General features: G+C 35.8%; 1 protein-coding gene across 1 annotated transcript in view; it reads right to left on the reverse strand.

Annotated features, from left to right (window-relative positions):
* Positions 1 to 15,912, reverse strand: part of LOC100749763 — a 96,356-nt gene that overhangs the window by 73,432 nt on the left and 7,012 nt on the right. The window contains exon 2 of the mRNA XM_012385319.3: positions 14,309 to 14,579. Within this exon, the coding sequence (XP_012240742.1) occupies positions 14,309 to 14,448 (140 nt within the window). The 5' untranslated portion in view covers positions 14,449 to 14,579. The remainder of the gene's footprint in view (positions 1 to 14,308; positions 14,580 to 15,912) is intronic.

Below are 15,912 nucleotides of genomic sequence, written 5' to 3' on the forward strand. Positions count from 1 at the left end.
AAAAATATAAATATAACAATATAACAATTTTACATTAAAGCAATCGCGATATTTTAATTAATTTTTTGTCAATTTTGTATTACTATGATCGATTGGAACCTTCTTGTCAGGGGTTAAAATTTGTTAAAAGAACAAAATATGGCGTTATAGAATTACATCGTGGCTATTAAAACGAAACATCGCAAAAGTGACCGTTATGATAACTTATATGACTCCCAACGTTTCTTGCATTTCACACAAGAACCTCAACTTAATTGGTAACCTATTTTCTATTACAATTTCTATTATCATTTGACAACTCACGAGAGACTGCTAAAATATGAATTTATAAATTTCAATATTTATTACTTACTGCTTCTAAAGGGAACTGGTGCAATATACAAAATATGAATATATTAAAAATATGAATTTGCATAAAAATACGCAGTCTACTTATGGTATACAAACGATAATGTTCGATATTCTAACTTCAAAATTTTTAAATAATTCTTACATACGAAAAGAGAAGCAACTTATTCTTCATAGCATTTGAATTGGCGAAATAAGAAAGAAATGGCGGGAAATAATGGACTCACCGGATGATTAATTTCTTGTTGTCATTCCTACAGCCATTGAACGTGACCTTCTGCACTAGTTTCTAAGACGCACTTTTCCGGTCACGAATCTCACGAATTCAATTTTCTTTCTCTCACTAACACTTTTGACGGTTGACAGAAAGATTCGAGAACGTTTATGCCGGTCCCCGACAAACAATCACATTCCCGCCTTACGACAACAATTTATTGTTATTTAGAAACCCGATCGAATGGAACGTTTCGAATGTCCTTCTCGAGATGTAAAAATTGTAGCAACGATAACAATAAGTAGATGAAAGCACGATGAAGGGTACACGCGCCGGAAGGAAAGGTTTAACAGTCCAAACTCAACGATCGACGGACTACGACTGATCGAGAACTAACGGCTTTCGCGCGGGTAGCTTCGGCAATTTTCGCGCCCCATCGTCGAGCCTCTCCGACTTTCGTTCGGGCGTCCTCGCATGCTACTCGGCCCGTGTCGCCGACACTCCAAATATAATAAAAGAAATTCGAGATTTTTTGCAAATTCGGGAAAGTAAAATTTTCTGCGATTATCTTAAAATTTGAGATTGCTACATTAGATATAAACGAATGATTGTTTCTTATTGCCAAGGAGTATTTCAAAAATTAGATTAGGTGTTGTCGTAATAATCACATATATTATCTATATTATTATTTCATTAACGTAATACGATAAAGCTTGTTTTAAGTAGCAATATCAGTTAAATATACACTTTAATTAATTTATAAATTTTATTGACATCCATGTACTGTCGCTACAAGCGTTTAAAGTGTCTAAGATAGTCTAAGTGTCTAAAGATACTTGTATACGGTAGTGTAAATAAGGGACTTCAGAATCGACATTAGAATACATTAGAATAATTCCAGTGGTATATTTCTTGGTTATGTGACTTGTCTTTTTTCCCGTTCGGTGACCGGCTTTCTATGTATACAGTTTCGCGTTCTCCACAGATCGAGAGATTCTCAATTAGAATTACGGTACTGCAGATTCCGTAAATGAATGAATTTAATTCAGAAATACAGTATGAAATAATTCTTACGTGAATCTAGTGAATTGAGATTTTCAATGTGGGAATTACATTTTAATTACTCGCATTCTTCGTTGTTATAAATACAATGAATTCCTAATAAGAAATGGCTAATTGAACTCGACTGCGCGATCACATTGACAAAAGACTTTCTCTCGATTCTAACGTAGTAAATATTCTATGGTGAACAGAAATGCAATCGGCTAGCTGGAACTAGGTTTTATGAACAGCTCGTAAAATCCTCGATGTATTTTTTGTTAATGAAATTGGTTGTTCGTTATGAAACAAGCAAAATTAACTCGTGTAAATGCTAATCCAAACTAAAATATCCTAAAATTTTTTAACATTAAGGTAAACCTCCACACATGACTTAAAGATTTTTCTGTGTATTAAAATAAATGAAAACTCACTATTCATGATTATGATTTGTATACTTAACTTAAACAAATTTTTGGAAATTAAATAAATTTGAAAGATAATTTAAGGAATTCCATTATACGTATTTACAATAAAAAAAATTGCATATTTGCACATATATAGCGATTACAGCAAATTTAGTGCTGGACAAAATCAATTTGTGGTACCATAACCTATATAGATGTTTATGTCTACAAGAAAACACGTAGAATTTTTACACAACTTGTGATTACTACGAACTATTATACGCAAATCAGTTGGGGTAAGATAAGATTTGTGATTGAACTCACCGAAATATTTTAAAGATACGTCGCAATTTCAAGCCCATCCTTGTTGAATTTCTCGACAGACACATGAACGGCACTATTCACGAACGTGTTTGAAAATATACTGAGGGTGCGTATGAGGGTTACGCATGATGCACAACGACCGTTGGCAACGGTCGCGTGCTAAAACACCGGTGGCAGCTGCTATACTGCCGGCTCTGAACACTACACCTTGGTTACGACCCGCCATTTGATTCTTTTCTTTGCCGTCGAGAGGCGAAAAAGCAGTATTCAATCGAGAAAAATGAGAAAAGGACGGACAAACTATGTATTTACTTACATAAGGCAAACAATCGAAGCAACGGATTGTTCGTTGCGGTTGCGCATGTCTGGCACGCGCTTCTGCGCATGTGGTTTCCTACGACTGGTGGAGCCACATATACTATTATCGTATTCATTGCTAATAGTACATACTTATGATTTTGTTCTATTTTATTTTACAATACAAGCAATTAAAATAACTATAATAACATTTTAGTACGAAAAATAATAAAAATATATTTTATAATGCATAATATACATCATACATTGCAATGTAAATATTACAAGGAAAGAGAAGAATAATAATAGTGAATAAAAATGCCACTAAAGCAGTATAGAAATAGTGGTATAAGTGGTATAAGTTTAGTCCGATATTAGAAAATAGAAATAATATTTTGAGATTAGCTTGAAGATTTAAATTTTAATTGAAATAGTTTTGGAATAATTGAAATGATTAAAATTTTTATCAAATAACAAAAATATACGTTGTTAGCGTATTCTACACCTTAATGAAAGAAAAAGTAATAAAATAGAAATTCTACTACAGGAATATAGTGCAGTAAGCAGTAATATGTACAATGATAGTAATAATAATAATATAAATGGTGTTTTTCGTAATTGGGTCAAGTTTTAAAACAACAAAAAATAAACCAATATTTTATTAGGCAAATAAAATGTGATTGTCCTGAAAGTGGAAGCGCGTCAATAAACATTGAAAAACAAAGTATCCATGAATCGAATTATTCCAGTAAAATTATATTAAGAAAAGTTTTTGTTTCCAGGAAATTCCACAGGAAAGACGATTGCACAAGCAACGATTTGAGGAATGCCAGATCGAAATATAAAAATCGACATAAAACACAGGAACAGCTGTTCGCGAGTTTTATGGATCGTTTCTTGCGTCCGTCATGATTCGAGAAACGCGATGAGAGAGGAAAGGATTTGGTTTGTTAAACTGTCCGGAGAATCTTGGAAAGTTCGAGCATCATCAGCGAGAATTTATTCCGATGCATTCAATTTAATACCCGATTTAAAACATCGGGATATATTCAACTGTCTTTCGCTAATTAATGTAAATATTGTAATTTAAAGAATATACATATATATATTCTTTAAATTATCTATTTTATGTATATAAATAGATGCGGATTAATTCGTAAATAAAATAACTCTCCATAAAAAGAACGCAATGAAAACAGAGTAAATCGTAAAAAGTGAAGAAAGAGCCCCTGTGATGTATGCAACACGACCTGCGCAACTGTGAGCATGATTGCAGCGCCACGGAGGCATGCACGCTTCACGTCGCTCGCATAATGAATAAAATTCATTCCTACCTTAATTATAGTCAACACATGTACATACGAGTTTGCTTTCTCAATCCTGATCCCACGAGAATTCCCGGAATATTAATATTTTATGTTTAAGGGAGAAGTTGTTACCTGCAACAGAAAGAATTTTAAATAAATTACAAAATTATACTCCATTGTCTTTTCAGTTCCTAAAAACGTGCTTCTAAAGTCTTTTTTTTTTTAGAACAAAAACTTGTTATTTATAACAGAAAAAACTGCAAATACATAATTGCAAGATTGTAATGTATTACATCTTTAATTCCTACAAGACTAATTTCAAAAGCTTTCCTTTTAGAAACAAAAACATTCATGTATTCTATGAACATAATTGACCAAAAATGTCAATATGTAGTGGTATTTGCTTTCTGTGTTGTCCACTTTTGTACACTATGATCTTAAAGATGCTTATATTTATTTAGGACATTTGATAGTAGCAGCGGTAGCAGTAATAGTGGCAGTTTGGTGGTAGCACTATACACCTTAACAGTTAACCAAAATATTCAATGAAGCATTGGTTTATATATTTTCATCGACTAATGATTTCATCAATTAATCAATGAAATCCTAACGAAAAGATAAGGTAAAAGAGTCAGATCCGTTTTCACCGCTCACGTTAACGGGGACGACCAGATATTATCGGTTCGCACACGTCTTCCGATGGAGCGCGATTTACAAGGCAAAAGTTAGAAAGCATGGCTCCGTCCGCGCTTCCGAAACGCCGAGAGATCTGCCCGGATAAGCGTGCGTTCGAGCATATACCGGCGCATTTTCGTCAGCTCTCGATTTCACGCGAATCTCATAGTAACCATCTTGTTATCGTCAATTTATTGCTCAATTTACTTTCAAACGAACTTCCAGCTATGCAAATATTCACTATACGTACATTGTAATTCCGTGGTTAACGCATTATACCGCCATGTAATTATGGCTGCTAAGACAGATTTATTGGCTCCTAGAGGCTACTGTCTCTGACACTGACGTAGATTATGAAAATATCTTTACGATGTGATTTATATCAATTGGTATGCGTGTATGAGATGTGATCATTTAAATAGAGAAGAGACATATGTAGAAATTGGGAAGGCAAAGAACGAGGTTATGTACACAGCCATATGACAGCTACTCGATCAATTTCAGTTAGTATTAGTTTCTGAATTTCGTAACACAAATTTGGGCATTATTAGAGTTCAATTTCTAAGAAACGAACGTGTGATTTACTTTTATTTATCGTATTCATTCATTGCATATCTGCTTGGATCCAACAATCAGCAAGAAACTTCTTTGTCCTGTCATTACTTTTTTTTCCTTCTCTTCTTTAACCTCAATTTTAGAATTCTCCATTTCTCTCAATTTAAAAGGATGTATATATATTTTAAAAATAATTGAACTGTCCCCCAAATCTAACCTAACCTAATCTGACTTAACCTTTTTCTTTTTAAATTCACCGCCCAACCTTCTCCTACCCTAACTAAACCTAGTTGATCTAACCTAAACTGAACTGATCTATTTAATATAGCTTGATGTAAGCTATATTAGCTAGCCTAAGCTACTTTATCAATCTGATTTAAATTAAACCAACTTAATCTAACCTGATCTAATCTATTAGACTAAACTAACTATAGACTAAACTAACCTAACACAATCTAATCTAAACTAAGTTAACCTAAGGTAAATTAACCTAACTTAAAATAGCAGAAAAACCAACGTTCTAAATGCTACAAAAGCGTCATAAACAGTTAGCTTTTAATGAAGAACGAAGAACACTATGTTTTTACATGGTTCCAGGAAAAATGCGGCAGTGAAAGGATAGCGCAGAGCCAGAGTGACGACTAGGCGAGGCAAATGCGTGCATGTAAATTGTTCGCGGGTACTTTCTACGAATTCATTGTTATTTTCAGAGGCGTCGTGCCTGCGTGTGAGATCCGCAGAAGCACGAGATAACGGTGTGTAACGAGGACATTCTCGAAAGGACTCGGAATGCAATCTCAACACCAGCCGACAAATTGTCTGAGAACAGTGTCGTTCTCAGAGCTGGGCCAGAGAGCCTGCCATCAGCTGTAATTAATCGTAATTACCGGTAATTAGCCGGATCCCTAACTCTTGCGTAATCAGTGATCCCACTGTTTTACTATGCAAAACTTTGGAAATGCATGGATGGAGGAACAAAGAATCGCGTCACTTTCAAAAATAGGATATTCAGTGTTCTGATGATTATAACAGAGGTCCTGAGAGTACTGAGAATTGCAACTATGGCATAGAACTTTAATATTTATAGTGGTATTACGTTGTGGATGATTGACATGAATCTTTTTTAGGAACCAAGTTTGATAATTCTAAATATTGGAAGAATTAACTGTATTAAGGTTTCAAGATTCTACTTGCATATATAGAAATTTTTAAAAATTCATTGTTATATAACAAGTAATTTTAGACACTTTTACTTCTTTTCTAATTTCGTACAGTTTCAATATCATTAATTTCATTTGTGAAAAAAGAAGAAAAGATCTTGTTCAATTTCCAGTAATAAACTATTGAATTTTCTAAAATCTTCTTCTTTACACACCTGAAAATCTATAACAGAAGAATCTATTAATAGAAAGAAATAAAAGAAATAATAAAATTAGCAAACCAAGGATCCAAAATAGTTCCAAAATGGTAAAGAAACTCTTCAAAGCAACTCTTCATTATAGTACTTAATAACTGATACAAATTCCTATACATGCACATAGTGATCATGTTCTATTTTTCTAATTGTGTTCATAAAGATACAATTTGCATAAATATCCACATATCCACAAGTAAATTAGGCTATCCGCTCTATAAATAGAGGTTTACCGTTTATTAAGTGAATAATAGATACTGATAAGATGTTCCATCCACTGATACATCCAACCAAACTACGTACTTGCTATATCTTCTCCCCCAGCAACAAAGTAAGTAGCTGATTCCAAGTTTCGCTACATTAAACCCATCATATTAACCCATGCATCATGCTAACTCATCACCTGTTGCTGGCAAATTGTGGTGGAACCACGACAGCTTGGATACGACCGGTTGCCAAGAGAAATATGCACAAGAGGAAAAAGCGTCCGATTTAAAATGATAGCCGTGTCGTGGCGAGATCTGAATTCCCCCCGTGGATGATCGGCCGTTTAACATTGAAGACACGCATCCTTTTGGCACGGGGATGCATCGACGAGGATGCCCCGCCTAGTTGCAGAGAAACGATCGTGTACAAGCATAGACGCGTTTCCAATCGTTCAGTTATTCCATCCGCGGCACCATCGCGTTTCCGTTCTGACGGGAAGTGATATGAATTCATCGGGGTTCCATCGATCCACCGCTTGGCGGGGGCATTTCAATCGTTCGGCTGCTGCAGGCGTGCGACATTAGTTAGCCAGTGAGGAACCATCAGAGGACCACATGATGAATCTTATTTTTGGCATGTTTGAAAAGAGAAGAAGATAATGAGCTTTTTTGGCACAGTTAAGAAGAAGAAGTTAAGAAGAGAGCCAGTTAGATTCAGAAATACAAAAAAATAGGCGATTATTCCATGTGACATATCCATTTTCTTCAAAAAGGAGAAGACCAGTTAGGTTCAACGAGCGTTAGCCTATCAGTATTATTGTCAACGGTTCAGCTTCTTAAACACTATATTGACAATATACATTGGTCGTCTGAACGATCTTTCAAAGATATAAAAGATATGTATAATGTATCTTTATCAAGAAAGGTAAAATAAGTAACTGAAATGGATCCTAGTAAATAGCTAAAATAAGTAAAATTACTGAAACGTAAGATTACTACCTTGACAATTAGATTAACTCTACTATATCAAAAATTGCTATCTGAATATGCTATCTGCTTCGCCTAATATCGAGAATTAAATCCACCTTCCTTAATACCCTGTTTTAAAAGACCATACTTGTTTTACATATACATAATTAGCGAAGCTCGGTGTAATAATTTAAGGAAACTAGCAACAGTGTGCGAACTTCTAGCGAATGAATTATCATAATTGTCAAGAGTTGCCATAGCAGTAATCGCATTAAGTGCATGTTCCCTGGCATGAAATCTTGGGCCACATTAATAATTCAAAGAAAGTGGCTATGGCGTACAAGCTCCTAGTGAATGAAGCCAAACGGCAGAGCAGTTTCAGTAGGCACGTATCCTTGGTGGTGTCCCTCATTATCATGGAACAACATTCCACGTAACAGCGGCCGACGACATAATTTCCATTCTGAATCGAGGCTCGTTCAAAGCGACCGGCCATCGACTGGCATAGAAAGTGCTTAGGTAACCTTAACACCGTGCTTATCGGACGGCATGCCAACAAGAAAAGCAGTCCAACCCGTGATTTTTGCCGGACCAGATCCCGTGAAAATCGAAACTCGACCAGTTTCTCTTGCCCATTTCAACATTGGCGTTCCCCTGATCTCTTTCCTCTTTTCTCTTGGATTATTCATCAGCCCACCTTAACAAGATCATTCCAGCAGCTCTACTTGTTCTTTCAATGTGGTTTCTGCTTGGGATGCTTGGCCAGCTTGAATTTAAATATTTTCAGATTATTATTGGACTTTCTCTTTATCGGCCAAGTTTTATACTTATTCTTCTATGGTCAATTAAGTTTCGGTCCAGTATTGATTCTTTAGAAATTTTGCAGACTTTATTATGTTCACAGACCTGGAGATTCTTCAGTTTTCACTTTTACGAGTATATTTAAAGACTTCTGCTTTATTGATTTTTCCATCTGCTGCTTCTTGCAACCTCAATTCCATCGATTCTTAGTTTACTTTTATGTATCGTTATACTTCACAACTCCTTCTATTCGTCGACATTCTTCAGCTCAGATTTTTCCCTTTGCTTAATAAAACTGTCTCAAGTAACAGTTAGAAAAATACAAGAACAAAAATTAGCCAATTCTCCTGACAAGTCTTTTCTAAGAAAAATAGTTCTGGTCTCCTCTAGGGCCTAGGAAATCTAGTATCCCTTAGGTAACTCGATGCTCAAATTGGAAAATTAAAACAGTAAAGAACTATAATAATATTCCCTAAATACATACCATCTTAACATACTTGATCCAATCTCTGAGCCTTACAATTACCAATGATCAAGATCACCACTTCATCCAGGTCTTTCCACAATTGATCCCAGAGTGGTTTCCTGTGGATCAAGAACGATGCTTGTCGAAGGTCGTCCATGTGCAGTTAGATGGAGGTCCTCTTTCACCCAAGATCCCTCCAGGCAGATCCATTGTTGTGGTTCGCTGAGATGCCGCTGGTCCCAAAAGCCAGATTCTCACAATCCCCGGTTTCTCCCTAATGGGAAGCATTCTCTCCCTCCTTCCTCCACCTTCGTACGCAACAGAACTGGAAGATTAATGCGCGATTGTCCGGCTGGCAAACTAATTCCGGCCCCCGGTACACGCTGGACTTAGATTAACGTTCCTTTCCACGGGTGAACCGCTATTTCCAATCGATTACGTTTAATCCACAGCATCGTTTCCAGTGTTTTACACGCGTACACCATTCCTCTTGGCATGTAATTACTTTTACCGGAGCTTGTATTCACCATCCTCGACGTTTCGGACACGTCTTCTTACTTCTTGCTTCTTGGCTGACTGTGTTTACATCTGTGCTTGTGATTTCAGAATTTATCACTCCCAGCAATATTCCTAAATCGTTGCAGTTACATCGACCTCTTTCAATTTATCGTTTCGCCTCTTTTAATCTGAGGCGTTATTACTGTGCATCTGGTTTTCTAGGGGACCCTAGATTTCCTAGGGGACCCTAGAATTCCTAGGGAACACTAGAGACAGAAAATTTGTTTTGTTCTCAAAAAAAGTGGCGTGACTGATTTCTGGTCTGACCTGATTTTCAATGATTTCGTTGGAATAAATGGTAATTAATTTAATTGGCCCTTTATTAACGTATTAAGAAATATCCTATTTCACTGTTGGCTACGGGATATTCACCAAATGTTAACATGCATTATTTTCTAACTTGCGATTTCCTAATTACTCGGCTTTCCAATTTCCTAAATCCACCGTGCATCATTTCCACACCGCATTTTTATCCGTATTGCAATATAACGGCCATTCTTTCAAAACCTGCCAATATTCCTTATACCGAATATATTGCAAAAAAGAAAATAATTTATTCCTTTCTTAAGCTAAACTTTCCAAGACGCTAAATTTGCATGCTATGAATTAAACAAATATCTAAACAAAATTGTTTCTCGGAAAAGTTGCCAAATTTTTAACATATTTTTAAATTTTAACGTTTATAAAATCAGTTACATAGAAATATCGTATCCCTCCTATTCTCTTTTCTAAAAAATATATTTCATCTCATTCTGAATGAAACTAACTTCCAAAATACTAGATTTAAATATTAAAAAAAGATCAACAATCTTAGAACAAAACCATTGGAAAATTAAGCTATGAAACGTATTACATGGTAGACAACAGATTGTCCCATTTCATGAGTCACCAGATGGCCTTTTACCAGCAAAAGAGGATGGGCGGCGAGGAAGAGCCGATACCGCTTTATACCGGCGATCTCTAGAGTAATTAAGCACGCTGACACGATTCCAGTTGTACTTCCAGCTAGGAAAAACCAAGACGAAGGAAACGATACCAGATAAGGCACAATCGCGACGTCCATACTCTGACTCATGTAACCTTCTTGCATGGCTATTGAAAGGGGACGAGTACGACGAACTAGATAAATGGTAAAAGGTAAGATCATCAGTCGTTAGAACTTCAGTGTGATACACATAGAAGTACGAGATTCTATTGATTTACAGCCTTAGACGTCATTCTGTGCAAGTGTCGTCAGGTTTCAGTAGTTTCAAAAGGTTTATGCAAATCTGTTGAGGAAGATCAAGGAGAAACATTGTTTTAGATCTTTGTTCTTATGGTACAATTGCAGAACCTACAGTTATATCGATTAAAACCAGCTGAATTATGTTTGCACAGGGGCCAATTAATGATTCTTTAGATAATTAGGTGATTATTTGGGGAATCGATTAACGTGGATAGCTATGAAATTGGGCAAGCTATGGAAAGTGATTAATTAAGGGGTATTAAGATAAAAAATCTAATGCACAGATTGGATATTAGAGATTATTTATAATTATCACGTACAAGCAAGAAGTCTGTCTAAGGAAGAAGATCTTTGATATAGAAGCACGTGGTGATTTCACACTGAATATTTATTGTAGATAGAATTGCAGTGTACTAAAGATTGGATACTCTTCAGAAATTCCTTTGCATATCATGTGATATATAAACTCATAGCCTGCTACTTTCATACCGTTCCAGATATAAATTTTATTAATATTATTCACCTGACCAATGGTAGCTTTCTCCTGCAAAGCAGTAGAATATCCTGATAAAATTTCTTAACATAATGAGATCAAAACTAGCCAATAATAAGATCTTGTATCTCTTTTTTTAAATATAAAATCATTATTATCATCAACATTACTCTCAATGAACTGTAACTGAGAATGCAACTTTTCACTTTTATGGAAATGAAGAAATACACATCCAATATTGTAAAATATTTTTCTATCCCTATCATTGAAACAAATGTAGAAGAATTATTGATTACAGAATGTACAATAACCTTGTAGCCTTTTAACCTCAACAAGCTAATGCTTGACTATTAAAGCAATCAATTTTTATATCTCCTTTCCAATCAAGTTATTTCTTAATAATACCATTCTCAATGGATCTCAATTAAAAATGCACCTTTTCATTTTTATACAAACAGAGAAGCACATAAAACATTTTTAAATATTCATCTATGTTTGTTGGCTTGAACAAATGAAGAAGAGCCAGTGAAACGAAACAAGGATGATCATTTAACGCCGGAGGATCATTAAGAACACACGTCCTTCGAACGGGAACACTTTGTTCCAGCTTGGGAACACGGTTGGCATCGAAGATAAAAACCGGCTAATAACTTACGCAACGTTAATATCGCAATTATGATTCGCACCGTTGCTCTTGTCTTTTCCTTCCATCTCTAACGGTAGCAACCACTAATCACCGTATTCAAATCCGGCTTTTGCGGCCGTTTACACACTCACATGTGGCCAGTGTGCATGTAAAATCGTCAGCATTAAATTCAGGAAAGCATCTTCCAATAATCTTATGATAATAATGCACATTATGGCACAGGGTGGTGCTTCATACTCTCTTGGAACTTGAATAATTGCCTGGTACATATCAGTAGCTTTTCCTGACTCGTCTAATTAAATTATAAATTTAATTTATTAGGAGGTTTAGGTGTTTTCTTCAAGGAAATCTGAAATGTTGGAACGAACTGTAAATTTGAAAAGAATTCTGATGAAGCAGTAGTCATAATCATATTGGACTTGATATTTAATATGAGCTCTAATTTTTCTCAAGATGCTTTGATAGTAAAAGAATTGCTGTAGTCCAATCTCCAAGGATCTAATTTGTAAGAACTATACTTCATCTATGAATATTAATCTTTCTCAGATGTGGGAAGAAATAATGACCCCGGTCCGATATTATGTTGGATCTAAGGCTTCAAGAATCTTCTAATTTGTAAAATCTGTAACCTTACATAATATTCCACCTATGAATATTAATCTTTAATTAAGCGAGTACAGAGGTATGTACATACTTTGATCCCAGAAAGATTGCAGTATCCCAAAATTATATTGAATCTGATACTCTAAGAATCTTCTAATTTATAATATCTATGATCTTATACAATATTCTATCTATGAACATTAATTTCTCATCAAGTGAATGAAGTAAGTAGCCAGATATTCTGGTCCAAGGAAGATTGCTATAAATATTCTAGTATTATATTGAATCTGATGTTTTAAGTATCTTCTAATCTTCTAACATTTCACTAATAATGAAATCTACTTTGAAACAAAAAAAGAAATACTCTTCTAAGTAAAGAGGTAATCTGATCTCAATATTATATTGAATCTGATACTCTACATATCTTCTACTATTCAATAACAATAAAATCTATTTCAAGCAAAGTCTTCCCAAGTCTTCAATTAGTTGGCACAAGACCAATCACTATAACTGAAGTGTAAAACAGAAATGACAATGTGTGTAGTAAATAATCCATCGATTGGTAACAGTACTTGGGAAGAGAATAAAAATGAGGCTGTTGCAACAGCACAACCAATCTCCTAAAAGGGAATCGTTTCCCATTAAAAGGAAACACTGTCTCCCACATATATAACGTTGCACGTTACACGTGACTGCGTTCCACGGACACGCAGGGCGCAACATCCTGAGGGCGATCGGGGATCATTCCATCAGTGCACGCGTAGGAAGTTATTCCACTTGTCCAACAGTATCGAACGATACCTACTTTTACCTCCGGTCGACCTTCGCATTACGACTTACTTTTCTCGAGCTCCAGCGGCCAGAGATCTCAACGAAAACATTCGACTATCCTGCAAGTTCCTCGGAGTATCTGGTTATCCAAAGGTATTGGAAATATTTAAATTCTTGCAAGTATTTTAATGCATCGATGAATCTGAAGATGTATGTAGCTGACACTATTGGAAAGTGTGAAAGAGAAATATCTGAATATGTATGATAGTCGTGTACGTGCGTTTATAATTACTCAAGTTCTGCACGAACGATCATCTAGAACGTCTCATCTAAAAATATTGGAGTATTTGAAATGAAAGTTTTCTAAAATAGCTGAACCGAACCAGGCTGTTCACAATACTCAAAATACTTGAGTAGTTGGCTATCTGGATTTTAGAACATAACAGAAAACCTATGATCATTAAATGCTTCCTAAAGTATTTGAGACTATTATGAAGTATTTGAACTACCCAAATTTTCTATAATATTTAAAGTATATCTGTAAAACTGAAGTATCTGACTAGTTATACTGTATATGTCTTAGTATCTGAGAACGCTGAACACTTTCTAGAGTACCTGAAAGTGCTTCAAAGTAAATATCTGAATTACTCACAATTAATCTGACTACCAATAATACCTGACTGCCTAATTTACGCTTAGACTAAGTTAAATACTAGAAAGTGTTTAAGGTATGTAAAAAATACTTAAAAACTAAACCATCCAGAATGTCTAAAACATTCTTTTAAAAGTTCTTTTCAATTCAACGTCAAAATGCCCAAGATACTCAACATGAAATCATTGAAAGCACCTAATCCATCATGCGCACCTGTTGAAATAACAAGCATAGATTCTGAAGGATCACTCAATCTTGCAGACCCCTGGCCACTTTTACCTATGACAAATCAGATTGGACATAGTGTACGGTCAAATCAAACAGGAAAAGGTGACTCACCTGTTCTTACGCGGCAGTGTCGTAATAGCCATGTTCAAGGACCCCTCGTACCGATGATTGTCCTCCTTCGATCGCCTAGGCAACTCCGTGCAGACACCCTGCGTGAAGCTGTAGGTCCTCCGCTTTTTCAGGCACAACATCTTTGCTTCCTTCTCTCTCACACACTTGGACCCTCTGTTCTCCTCACTCTGTTACCTCATAACTCACCACCAACACACACTCTGTCCATCCTCATGTCCTCTGGCACTTGGTCACTCTGCAGTACATCAACCTGAACAGAATCACAATTCCCTTTGTCAGATATCAGCCGATCAATTTAATCACAATATATTTATCATCGATTTCAATCAGTCAAAATAGAATTGAAATAATAATTCTTGCAATTACTTTTCTCTATATTGGGTATTTATTATTTGATTGACTAAGAGTCAGATAATGTGGAAACGAAATTTATGCAGTCTTTGGGTATGAGTGCTGGTTTAAGCGAGACTTTTCATTGAACTGGAGGAGAAGGCAAGGCCGGATGCGACTTGGAACCGAGCGGAACCGCGACTGCGAGCCGATTGTCAGAGGCGACGAGAGAGAGACGTCAGACTCGTGGCGAAGTTATAACTGTACTGAAGGCTGCGTTCAGAATCTTTCCTCAGGCGCAAGTGCGCCCGGTGATAATGACCCCCACGAAAATTACGGGGGCTCCGGCTCCCGGTCACGATCCCGCATAAGTTTCGTTAGATGCCGTTTTTTAATTGCGTACTGCCCGACTTCCACTTGTTCTACCTGCATTTTTATATTTTCATTGTTTCCTTCTGTATGTCTAACATCGAACGTTTGAATATTTTCACAAGTGGATATTTTTTTAAATTAATTTCACAATCCTTGTATAGTAATGTCTTTGTTCTATAAGTATCTTTATATTTTTCCCGTTTTTTTCCTTTCTTCTTTACATCCAGCACTAAAGGTCCAATTATTTACACACTTTCTTATTATTAGAATCCTTGTACGGTAGCATATTATCAAAGTGTCTGCTTGCTTTCCACTTGTCCTACCAATGTCTGTACATTTTTAGTTACTTTTCCGGGATCTAATGTTAAAAGTCCGCTTGACAGAGATGAATATTCCTTTCCTATTATTAGGGCCTCTGCATTTATGGAACACTTTGTTGTCCTCCTTTGTTGTTTCTAAATTGAGTTAGTCAATTTAAGCAAATTGGAAAAATGTTTTACAATTGACGAGTTTATTATTTCTTGAAGAAAATATCTTCTGACTTGAAAGAAGCTTAAGACCAAACAATTTGACTTAATTGGCGATTTGACGATGATTAAAACCAAAAGGTCAAACTCAGAAGATCTACAAAACCCTACATCTTCGTTTCCCAGATTAAAACAATCGCCAGACATTAGAAATCCTATTCTAAAAATTCCAAAGTGAAACGAAAAAACCAAGACCGTTCTCTCTGACGTCTAAAAATTCCTGTATTGTTTTCTAGAATTTTCTGCACTTGTTCGTAACGTTGAAGATATAAGTAACTAGCGTTCGAACGGTCAGCGAGTAAGAACGCTTTTGAATGTGTTGTATCTGCATTGGATGCCGAGAATCGGCGGGGG

Source organism: Bombus impatiens, unplaced genomic scaffold, assembly GCF_000188095.3.
Source record: "Bombus impatiens unplaced genomic scaffold, BIMP_2.2 scf_0320, whole genome shotgun sequence".
NCBI classification, from domain to species: Eukaryota; Metazoa; Arthropoda; class Insecta; order Hymenoptera; family Apidae; genus Bombus; species Bombus impatiens.